The sequence below is a fragment of the Entamoeba invadens genome, assembly GCF_000330505.1.
Source record: "Entamoeba invadens IP1 unplaced genomic scaffold scaff_1105074725849, whole genome shotgun sequence".
NCBI classification, from domain to species: domain Eukaryota; phylum Evosea; order Mastigamoebida; family Endamoebidae; genus Entamoeba; species Entamoeba invadens.
The window spans coordinates 787,704-798,934 of record NW_004440189.1 but is presented as its reverse complement, the minus strand read 5'-3'; the positions used below and the strand labels follow the sequence as shown (position 1 = coordinate 798,934).

Below are 11,231 nucleotides of genomic sequence, written 5' to 3'. Positions count from 1 at the left end.
GTGTTAAAAAGTTCTGTCTTAAACTGAAAAACTTAAACAATGGAACAAAACTATCCGCCAATGGACTACGAGACACTTATCACGAAGGACAAAGAAGGTATGAAGAAAATGGTACGAGAGTACATCAGAGAAAAGAGAGCTTACTTCCCCAAAAAGGACAAACAACTTGAATGCGGAATTTGTTTCTCAGAGTCAGACCAGTCCTTCTTTTACACCAACCCATTTTGTGGTCATTCTTTTTGCATCCCCGTTTGTTCGATTCAAGATGCAATAATGTCACTCATCAATAGTGTTTGTCGGACCACGTCAGGACGAAGATCAACGACGCGAATACTATTATCAAGTGCCCACAAGGCGGGTGTACATCTGAGATCCCATATAATGATGTTTGTTCATTCATTTGTTGAATACGGAAGTGAAGCACTAACAAACAGCTTGTTGACTTCGGGCTTGTGACAGACCCTGCGCTCCTTCAAAAGTATGATGCTACACTCACCCGACTTTCTTTGGACAACGACACAAACACAGTGTATTGTATTAAGTGTGGTACTGCAATGATCGGCGAGCCATCAACGACAATGGTTCGTTGCGTGAAGTGTGATTACTGCTTCTGCTGCCGTTGTAAAGAACAAGTTTGTTACTCCACTCAACTTCTTTCAATAAAGTATTCAACTTTAGTGGCACGCGGACTCGACGTGCGAGAAATATCAACAGTGGAAAAAGGACAATGCGAAAGGGTCTACTGCTTTCGAGGAGTATATCCGGAACCATGCTAAGTTGTGTCCAAATTGTCATCAACCAATTGAAAAGAATGGGGGCTGTAACCACATGACGTGTAAATGTGGGTATCAATTTTGTTGGCTTTGTATGCAGAAGTACACTTCAACGCATTTTTTGTCCAACACTACGGGGTGCAAACAATACTCTTAATCGACTTGTTGGTGATATTTTGTGTTACACCAAGGCAATGTGAAATGCAACACAAAATGAATACAAAAGGCAACAAAGAGTATTTACAAACGAAAAACGTTGTCTGCGAACTGTGAAAAAGCTCCAAAACCATTAAAATGGAGATTAAAAACACATTCACTGTATTTTTGTAAAGAACGATTTCTTCGGCGAGAAGTTTGACGGCAACTTACTGATCTCTCCAGTATACATTTTAAAGCCAAACAATGACGGCTGGTATTTGATCTGTTGTGGATTTGTTTTTGTCACAAGGTCTGGGTTGGTCATGACGAAAAGGTGCGCAAACGACTTCCCAAAATACGCGCCATCGATCTGTGAAAATACTTTTGGGGGACTATACATATGTTTACAAGACGGACAGTACATCACGAGCTTAGTCTCGTTAGGGATGTCCGATAGAGAACAAGGCAACAACCCCGTTTTCTTGTGGTGAGTGACTAATATATATTGAGGTATATAAACAAGTCGATAAACAACAGTGCTAATACTAAAATACAAACGTTACAGAAAAAACGAGGGCATTCACCAAATTCATGTGTTTTGTATTTTTCTTTGGCTTTAAACACCCCCATTTCCGTCATGATATACCGGGAATGAAGAAGACCATACAATTCTCTTGCTCCTTCATTACAAAAAGTTAAATACTCGTCACTCCCAGCTATTTTCTCCCCACATAAGAGACGGTAAGCATCCTCAAACCCATGGACGTAATGCTCGAGGCCAGTTGTATTAAATACATCCTTCAGATACCCCGAGTCAATTTGTACAAAATATTTGTTTTGTGCCTCTTTTAAAAAGTCGACGACGAAACCAGGGATATCTTTGTCCATCATGTATAACACCAAAGTGTATTTGAAGTTTTCGAACCCTTTTTGAGGGTTGAACTGCACAAAATTGTTTTGTTTTGAACAAATGCCCCCACTACATGTGACCACTCTCCGTTCTTTGTTTCTTGTGGCGAGGAAACATCATTAATGAATCACTTTACGTGAGGTCTAAGAGGTGCCTTCGACACAAGTTGGCTTTTCACCCAACTCATTTAAAAACAACACTTTTGGGAAGTAAATTCACTATTTCTTTTTAATACATTTTACCGATGTTTTTTATTATCAATTTCGACACGTTTTTCCTTTAATTGCATATGTGCGGTTGTATTTCCATAATTACGATATTAAACTTTGAATCAAAATAATATATTTTTGGGGATTTTTGACTCGGATTTATTTTTTAATATCTTTTATTGTGTTTCATTGGCTATATGAATCAATGCATTACCAACTACATTAGTAAATTAAACCATTTTGATGGTATACCATACTCAATAAAAAAACACACAAACCAATCTGTACTATATTTAGCATCTTCAATAAGAACAAAAAATTTTCTTGTTTGCAAAAGACAAACCGTTAGTATCTCTTAGATGTGTGTCTTTTTTCTTTTTCTGTCTTTCGTTGTTTCGTCAAACGTTTGTGACAACGCCGGGTGCGCGGTATGCAAAGAAAATGTCTGCGACACATGCAAAGCTGGCTATAACACTTTTAACGATGCTTGTGATACCTGCCAATTTTACAAATCGTCAGAACCCGTCTCACAAAATGGTAATCCTCTTTACATGCAAGTCGAAGGGGTGTGCGAGGATGTGTCTCAAGATACTGAGGGACGTACTTTTACCCGTGCACCAGTCGATCCACAAAATTTGGATGTAACAAATGTCGCACAAGTGGTGTCTGTCAATTCGTTTTCACCACTTATTCCTCCGTGTCAAGATACTTACAACACTAATGATTATGTCTACGGCAAATGGATTTCCGTTACACTTTCTGCGGAGGGGATGATATCAATGACTGACTTTAAAATAGTTGACAACAGCCCAGTTAAGTCTACAAATAGTTCTGTTTTTGTTGAAGTAGCAACACATCAGGGTGAGTCGACGGAATGTCTCTCGAGTTTTGAAATGAAGAATGCCGCCACAGCACAATTAAAGCTTCCATATACTTCGTTTTATCTATTCGTTGGTATTAAGAATGGGAAGAGTTTGGAAGTTTCTTTTTCGATCGTAACGACTGAGGAAAAGATGAAACCAAAATTTGAAATTGACGGGAATGAGTTCGTCGACTTTATTGATGACAACACAAACCATTCCAGTACCGGAGTTCCAAAGACACGGATTGTTGGGAACGAAGGCTTTGTTGTGAGAAAAATGAGTTGTTATGAAGGCTTTGTAAAGGGAATTTTGTTTGCTGTGAAGACATTTCCTTACCGCACGATTATAATCGACACAAAACAATCACAAACACTTCACTATGTCGAAGAACTCGACGAAAATTTTGAATGCAAAGCACTCCACATAGGGAAGAAGGCTGGTTTGACAACAACAGAGAATTCAGATGATGGCGTCTTGTTTTGGGTCTACTCCGAAATTGAGGAAACAAGGCTGTTTTTCATAACTCTGGAAGGTGAAGAAACTAAGTTAAGAGTTCAAGTGGGGTGCGTCAACAAGTGTGGAGAGCCTGAAAAGCGTGGGCAATGTGTTTTGTCTGTGTTTGGGTGTTTGTGTAATAGTGGGTATGGGTACGAAGAGTGTGGCGAATTGTGTTACAATGGAAAATCTTTTTCGAGTGGCAATGAGAATGGGTGTTATTTGGATACCACTGGATGTACAAAACACTGTACATGTGAGGATGGGTACACGATCCAAGGCCATTACTGTCAAACGCCCCAGTGTGCACAATATGGATACAGTCAATGTAAAATTGGGGAAGATAACTGTTTAATTAACTGTGAGTGTGAAGAAGGCTATGTAGCTACACCAACTTACAAATGCAAATTGGTTACATGTGGAAATAAAGCAGTGGACTATGGAGAAGATTGTGATGGTGGGAATCATTGCAATGAATTGTGCCAATGTATAGAAGGGTATGAAAGTGATTTAGTGGGTGGGTGTGAAAAGAGTGGGTGGAAATGGTACTATTACTTCTTGTTAATAGTTGGTATCTTCATTGTTGTTATCGTCCTAATTATTGCGATCATTTTAATTGTTGCAGTAAACAAGAAAACGACCTTCGACCCAGATACTATAGTTAGAAGGCAACCCCAATATTTTATTAACTTTGAGCAGTGTCAAGTATATGAGCCAGAGTTGGATGCCACCAATTTCCTCATTTCGGAAATGACACTTACGTTTGGTGACAACGAATTTATTGATATAAATAAGACTTATTTCAACCAAATCACATTTAAAAATTTACGAAAGAAGTGGATGTTGGTAATTCTACATCTTCCAAATTCGGATAAGTATGTCTTTCACACAGAACCTGAGGTGTTGTATATTCCTCCACATCGAAAAGTTTGTTATTTCTTGTTGGTTATACATCCGTGTTAATCATTATAACAAATGATTATATGCACTTAATAACAGGGTGTTATCACTTTGTTTGCCACACTCTTCTGCACCACAAAAATTAATTCAATGAAAATACCAACTACTGTGTTCACAAGCAAAACGCGGAGTGTGTTGAATGATATTGCCGCAAACTTAAAAGGAAAGACAGAGGAAACATATACCCCTGACATGCGAGAAGAACACCTCCATCTCATGAAAAACATCAAATCCAAATTCAGACTGTATCTCACATTAAATGTGGAAGCGGCCGCGTCCACGGATATTGATATCGACGAAATTAAAATGATGGAAACGCCCATCGGTGAGGGTACATACTCCACAGTGTATTTGGGGAGTTATAGAACAATATTTGTAGCAATCAAAACGTTCAAACTGAACTTCACAAACGAAGAAGAGAGGGAGTTTATGGTGAATGATGTCAAGGCGGAGTGCGACCTTATGAAAAAGTTGCGTAACCCAAACATTATATCATACATTGGCTCAGTCACATACATTCCACAAATCTCAATTATCATGCAATATGCCATCTTTGATTCTCTTGCGAACTATTGCAGACCAGCTCCAGAGGGTGTTGTACTCCAATTTAAACTCAAAATGCAGATCCTTAAAGACGTTTCAAAAGGAATGTCCTTTTTACACGAAAACTCAATTATGCATTTGGACTTGAAACCAGACAACATTTTGCTTGCGTCTTTATCCATCAACTCCGATTGTATTGCTAAAATTACCGACTTCGGAACGTCACGAATTAAAAGAAACAAAGACAAGGGGTTGGGAACGCCATTATACCTTGCACCAGAAACATACTCCGACGTGTACAACTATGGCAGCGATGTCTATTCTTTTGCAATAACAGCATGGGAACTGTTTTATGAGGAAGAACCTTTCAAAGAATTCCAAGACTTGTTTTCTGTGAAGTCTCACGTGCTGGAGGGAAATCGATTGCCTCTAAAAGACCCGATACCAGAAAAGTTGAAGACTGTCATAACAAAGTGTTGGGCACAGAATTACGAGGACAGACCAAACTTCGGTGTTGTATCGACATGGATGGTTGAAATGGTGAATTCGCTCCCGGACTTCTCCACCGATCTCGATGATAATGTCAACACAGACATCATCAACGCTCTCATTGAAAAGAAGAAAGTGTTGATGGAGCAGGTTCTTTTCGACTAATTTGTTTTTTGGAAATTGTAGTGTTGTATTTTATGTTTCACTTATAACATTGACAAAATGAGGAAAATAAAATCAGTTTGTATAGTTACTTGTAATTATCTATTCAGCACATCTAGTTCTGTCCGTCGCCTTTCTTGAGTACCCAGGCATTCCCTTTCATCGTCATAAATTCACTGATGTGGTCTTTAATGTCACTTTGCGATATTGCTTCTTTCTTTCCATTGATAACAATATTCTGTAAATGTGTTCGAAGCTCTTGTTGCAAGAAGCTTGTCTTCTTTGTTGCAAAGTTGATGATCGCAATTCGAAGTTCCTCGTTTTTGCCTTTGGGACATTCTTTGGAAACATACAATGTGTCGATTTTGTATGTAATTGGTTCGAGCACAGACAACAAAATTTCGTGTGAGATCACAACACCCTTCAATTTGCTTTTCGCTCGAGTAATTTCCTTTTCCACAACACCCATCAAATACTGTGAAGTGCACGCACCATTCTTCATCAAGTATTCTTTGATGAAATGAACCACTGGTCCTTGACTCTCGTCATTCAATCCTCCCACTATCTTACCACTAGTTTGTGTATTACCTGTAAACTCATCACCAGTTTTGTCAAGTTCTTTCATCTTTTTCACTATCCCTTGTTTCACACCCTTCCAATGTTGTTGGCTTGCTTTGACTAAATGATCCCATTCGGAACCTAATGAATCGTCTTCGACTTTACTCTTCCAATAGTACGTCTCCTCGTCTTTCATTAAAGTGCAGTAGTCGGTCAAAACGCGACTCACCATGGCTATCTGCTCTTCATATTTTTTCCACACCGACTTGATGTCGTCCATACACACTCTCCCCTTTTGTGTAATGACAGAGAGTACCATCTCTCTTACACAATTCTCTCGCATTCCAATATCTAAAAACTCCCCACGAAGAACTAAACAACCACGAACTACAAAACACAATTCGGATATCCACCCCACAACAGACTGTTCACTCACTTTCATCATTTCTAATATACGAGGTAGTGGCATGATCTTCCCAATGCCAAGTACTTGAATGATCTTATCGCGATTTGGTAACATTGGTGGGGGTACCTCAATTATTGGCGCAAGTTTATTGACATATTCTTCGACATCTTCATTCCATTCAATCTTTCCTCTCGCCGACTTGACCATGTCTTCCACAACTTGGATTGTCTCATCCGCCGTTGTGTCGTGTAATTTCATTTTGATTGCTTCTTCGGCTTCATCCTTTTTGAGCTGCTCCGCGTCTTTCTGCTTTTTTGTTGGGGCTGCGGAGACGGCAATCCGCTTTTTCTTTGTCTCATCCGTTGGCTCCGCTTTCTCGACTTTTTCCTCGACGTAGTCTGCGTCAACATAATCAAACTTTGGTCTCATTTGGGAGACAGTGGAGACCGGGAATAGAACCAATGTTGGTACCTTTTGGACTTCTTTGACAAAGCCGACAGCATAGTTCGCTCGATTTTCCGTCACCGACCCTTTGTATGTTTGTGACTTAATTTTGAATGATGATTCGTCGTCGATATACTCCTCGGGCAGTTTGACATCCATTTCTAGCCCTTTTTGCTCTGGCTTAAACCGGACTTCGTCGACTTGCGATAAATCGAATGGTCTCCACGCGAGTCTTGTTGGGTATTGTGTTAGAAAAACCTGTTGCGAGTTGTTGTCACAGAGATAGACTGGTACCTCCAATTCTATTGGGTCATTTGTGTCGTCATACACTTCCATTAATGGATCTTCAATTTTCAGTCTTTTTTATCAAAGGGTTTTTTTTGAGTCTTCCATTTTGACTTTTTCTATTTTAATAGTTTGGTAAGATAAAGAATATAATTAAAATACTATAATGGAAACCAAGTGATGTCAGAGAAAAAAGAAAGGGCTAATAACTCAGTAAAGCAGTAGATGACTAAATTCTTCGATTATGCAAAGGCGTCATACACTCAACACACACACCAACTTACACCAAGACATTTCGACAACGTGTACATTTCATTTTCTGTATTTGACACTTACGATGATGCCACTCTACAGTCTTATCTCTCCGTCTGTATCCCAGACAAACTTTTGTACATCGCTGTGGAGGGAGTAACGCCTTTGTGTTTTCTTAGAAGTCGAAAGAGACACTACAAACTTCAGAGAGACCTTACCCCAGTTATCGATCAATATATTACAGACCATCCAACAATCACAGTGATAGTATCAAATTTCTCGGTTGCTGGTATGGCTCACCAAAAGGTGTTGGACTTTGTGAGGAGACAGCAGTCGTGCAGTGGTGTTGATGCCAATGCGACGCACTGCTTCATATCGAATAGTTACCCATCCACTTATATGTCACTTCATTTGCCCCGATACGTCGTGGTAGTTCCCTCATTAAACACAATGTTTGACATGAACCCGCTTCTCCTTGACATTTTCAAAGACCTCAAAATCAAAATTCCAGTACTCCCGTTCGTTAGGATAGTCGACGACATCGCCTTTTTGCTTTTAATGCTGGAAAACGATGTGCTTCCAGCCGTGTTTATGGCGACAGTGGGTGTGTTATTCGAAAGGTATGCCAATGCTGTGGGTACTGGTTTTGTGATAGAAAACGGGCAAATCATGAAACCAGTTCTCAAAACAATTTTGATGGTTAACATGCGAACTAAACTCCCCGAAGGGTTTACTTCGACAAACACAAGTATCGCTTATTTCGATGCGAAAAATGACAGACTTGCAGAGCACATTAGAAAACAATTATTGTTGTTACATGATGAAGAGATGACTTCCATAATCAAGTGTTCCAGTGACTTGACAAGAAACGAGTTTGAGTTGAATTTGCCGAACGTTTGCGTCGCGTTTTGGGATGGACTTGTGTGGCTTTCAAAGTCTTTGTTCAACGAAGTGCCAGACTGGGACTGGCACTTCACCTTCCACATCGATCATTTCGAACAGCTTTTGGGGCGGTTCTTTGAGTATGAACCGCACTTCATTTTTTCATATGGAAGACCAATGGCTGGTAATGTGTTTGCTGTACTTACAAGTGACAATGACTATACGTTACCTTCTTCGATATCGTTTTTGAAGACGCAGTCATCGGAATTCTATAGTTTTTTCAGTGTTCCAAGTAATATGAATATAACCAATTTACTCACATTGGTACAATCCAAATTACCAGAGGGAAAGAAAGAGGATCGGTGGGGGTGGCCGACTTTGTTTACATCCAAAGAGTACAGAGTGGCGAATTTCGACGCAATCTCGCATATTGAACAACCGTCACGACTTGATATAATGATCGAGGGTGACACTTTACTGTTATCAAATGGAGACGTTGTTGAAGGAAATTTAGTTCCATTATTTTCTCCCGGGAATGAGCCGACCCCGGAGCCAATAAAGAATTTCAGATATGGGTTTTTGAACAAGTGGTACTCGAGCGAGTATTCGTTTGAGAAGTTGTATTATGGAGAGCCAGGGAGTGGTATAAAAGACGAAGAGGATAAGATGGAATGTGAACCTAAGAAATATGAATTAAGTAAGTGATTATAAAACACGAGACTCTCACTTATTGAATATTGGTATACTTCATTGTTCATTACACATCTCAAGAAGTCGCTTGGAAATCACTTCGAATATCTCATTGATGTTGTCTCCGGTTTTTGCACTACACTCCATATTAGCGATGATGCGTGGGTCACTTGTTTTAATGAAATCAGTCACACTCTCTTTGTTAACTGCTCTCTCAGTTTCAAGGTCGTTTTTGTTGCCTACAATGATTATCATTACATTATCAGGAGCTTTTGTTTTCAATTCTTCCACCCAATCAGTGACAGCACTGAACGTTTCCTACACGCTAAGTAAATGGTGCGATTTCCTTTTGTTCGTAAGTGTATGAAAACAAACTGCCCGAGTGATGTCGTAGACCAATAAGGCAACCGTGGCGTTGCGGTAATAAATTGAAGAGAGTGATCTGTACCGTTCTTGTCCTGCTGCGTCCCACTAATTATTAAATCTATTTGTTGCAGTGATTAAATGAATGAACAAACAACTTCATATTTAATCAGCTTTTTGTTATAAGTGATTGTTTTTGAACTATACGCACACCCCACTGTTGCAGTTTGTCGTACAAATTCGTTTGTCACCCAGCGGTGAAGTATACATGTTTTGCCAGTCGCCATTTCACCAAGAACAACTACTTTGATACCCTTAGAGAGTTGCTCAGAAAGAGGTACGTCGTCTTCTTTCTCCTCTATTTTGTCGTCCAGTATTTTTTCCTCCTTCCCACAACAAGACATTCTGTTTTTTTAGTGCTTTTCCATTTTTATTTCAATTTCCAATTTCATTCAACGAAACAACAAATCCAAACTATATTTTTCTAACATTTACTAGAGGATTTTATTAATTACAATATCGACATGATATGACGGTTATATCTAAAAAAATGAATAACATTTTAATAGAAATGTTATTGAACCAGAAAAAAAGTCATTTTTGAGACTATTTTATACAAAATTCAGCAAAGTCAATATTAAATAATAACTTACTATTAATTAATGATTAAAGTGTGTCAATAATCAATTCACCCAGAAATGCCTTTTTCTTTTTGAAGAAAAAAGACTGAACAAAATAAATGTAAAAATTATAGTAAAATGTACTATAGAAAAAGTAGAACAAAGAAACAAAGAAACTGAAAAAAGAAGACGAATGAAAATGTTATTAGCTCTTTTGTTAGTGTGTGTTGCCCTTGCACAAGAGACAGAACCAACACAGTCGCTTCTTTTCAAACCGGTTATTGTTTGTTTTATATTCATCAATGCGACTCTTCAAAACACAAATGGAATAACACCAAGTACAAATCGATCAACGTTCCTGATTACCTTATTCTGACGTTTGTGTGCACAGGAATTATATTGGCTATTAGTGTTATCGTTGGTTCTATTATCACTCACAAGATGGCAAAAGACGCCGAGTCAGACCCAATCCTTTACCTCTCTGCAAAGTTGGTTTGTTCCTTCCTTGTCCAAACAATTGTACTTACAACAAGAATTGATTTGTTTTGCGCTGTTTTTGGTCTCTTTTTTGTGCAGAAACACCCCGAGTCGTTTTTTGTATTAGTTTCTATTATAAATACTATTAATGTCTACTACTGATTGAAGTTACTATTTAATTGTAGCATAATAAACTATAATAAACTATTGTATTTATAAGGAAGTAAATTTGGTGATGAGGATGTCCTTCCATTCAGTGATGGGGGTGTCTTGCAAAAGAAATTGCAAGAAAAGCTCTTGGTGATTGTTACCATTGAAGACACCAATTTTGGAAATCAGGTCGTTAAAATATAGTTGCTTTATTTCAGTGATTTGGTCATTGAGAGAACAAATCGACTGATTTTCCTTATCTATCATGTTCTGTTGCAATTTCACCTCTTGTCGCAGTGATTGTTCTTCTTCCTCTTTTTCGCAAATTTTAATGTGGAGGTCTGCGGCCTGTGAAACGAGGTTGTCGTAATTCTCATCGATTTTCACGTCTAAGTTGTCTAAGTTTTCGTTTGGTGTTTTTTGAGGTAAAGCGTTTGGTGCTTCGATATTGTCAGAACCAATTATTTTCAATACTTCAGCTTCGTTGTATGGCAAAAACTCCATAGAATTCTTATTTGTTAATTCTTTTGGAGTTCTTTCTTATTTACTCATGTTCGATATT

General features: G+C 38.6%; 7 protein-coding genes across 7 annotated transcripts; 3 read left to right on the top strand and 4 right to left on the bottom strand.

Annotated features, from left to right (window-relative positions):
* Positions 1-39: 39 nt before the first annotated feature.
* EIN_229130 (ariadne RING finger, putative) lies at positions 40-930 on the top strand (the record flags this gene model as incomplete). Its single annotated transcript, XM_004255123.1, has 4 exons — positions 40-249; positions 291-386; positions 435-632; positions 679-930. The coding sequence occupies 4 exons, from the start codon at positions 40-42 to the stop codon at positions 928-930; spliced, it is 756 nt and encodes a 251-aa protein (XP_004255171.1).
* A 156-nt stretch (positions 931-1,086) lies between these two features.
* EIN_229120 (casein kinase II subunit beta, putative) lies at positions 1,087-1,802 on the bottom strand (the record flags this gene model as incomplete). Its single annotated transcript, XM_004255122.1, has 2 exons — positions 1,087-1,392; positions 1,470-1,802. The coding sequence occupies 2 exons, from the start codon at positions 1,800-1,802 to the stop codon at positions 1,087-1,089; spliced, it is 639 nt and encodes a 212-aa protein (XP_004255170.1).
* Positions 1,803-2,389: 587 nt separating this feature from the next.
* Positions 2,390-5,545, top strand: EIN_229110 (serine-threonine protein kinase, putative; the record flags this gene model as incomplete). Its single annotated transcript, XM_004255121.1, has 2 exons — positions 2,390-4,315; positions 4,388-5,545. The coding sequence occupies 2 exons, from the start codon at positions 2,390-2,392 to the stop codon at positions 5,543-5,545; spliced, it is 3,084 nt and encodes a 1,027-aa protein (XP_004255169.1).
* A 112-nt stretch (positions 5,546-5,657) lies between these two features.
* Positions 5,658-7,286, bottom strand: EIN_229100 (hypothetical protein; the record flags this gene model as incomplete). Its single annotated transcript, XM_004255120.1, has 1 exon — positions 5,658-7,286. One exon carries the CDS (start codon positions 7,284-7,286, stop codon positions 5,658-5,660), a length of 1,629 nt encoding a protein of 542 aa, XP_004255168.1.
* Positions 7,287-7,460: 174 nt separating this feature from the next.
* On the top strand, positions 7,461-9,074 carry EIN_229090 (hypothetical protein; the record flags this gene model as incomplete). Its single annotated transcript, XM_004255119.1, has 1 exon — positions 7,461-9,074. One exon carries the CDS (start codon positions 7,461-7,463, stop codon positions 9,072-9,074), a length of 1,614 nt encoding a protein of 537 aa, XP_004255167.1.
* Positions 9,075-9,116: 42 nt separating this feature from the next.
* On the bottom strand, positions 9,117-9,826 carry EIN_229080 (rab9, putative; the record flags this gene model as incomplete). Its single annotated transcript, XM_004255118.1, has 3 exons — positions 9,117-9,377; positions 9,435-9,530; positions 9,578-9,826. 3 exons carry the CDS (start codon positions 9,824-9,826, stop codon positions 9,117-9,119), a joined length of 606 nt encoding a protein of 201 aa, XP_004255166.1.
* Positions 9,827-10,732: 906 nt separating this feature from the next.
* EIN_229070 (hypothetical protein) lies at positions 10,733-11,173 on the bottom strand (the record flags this gene model as incomplete). Its single annotated transcript, XM_004255117.1, has 1 exon — positions 10,733-11,173. One exon carries the CDS (start codon positions 11,171-11,173, stop codon positions 10,733-10,735), a length of 441 nt encoding a protein of 146 aa, XP_004255165.1.
* Between the last annotated feature and the right edge of the window lie 58 nt (positions 11,174-11,231).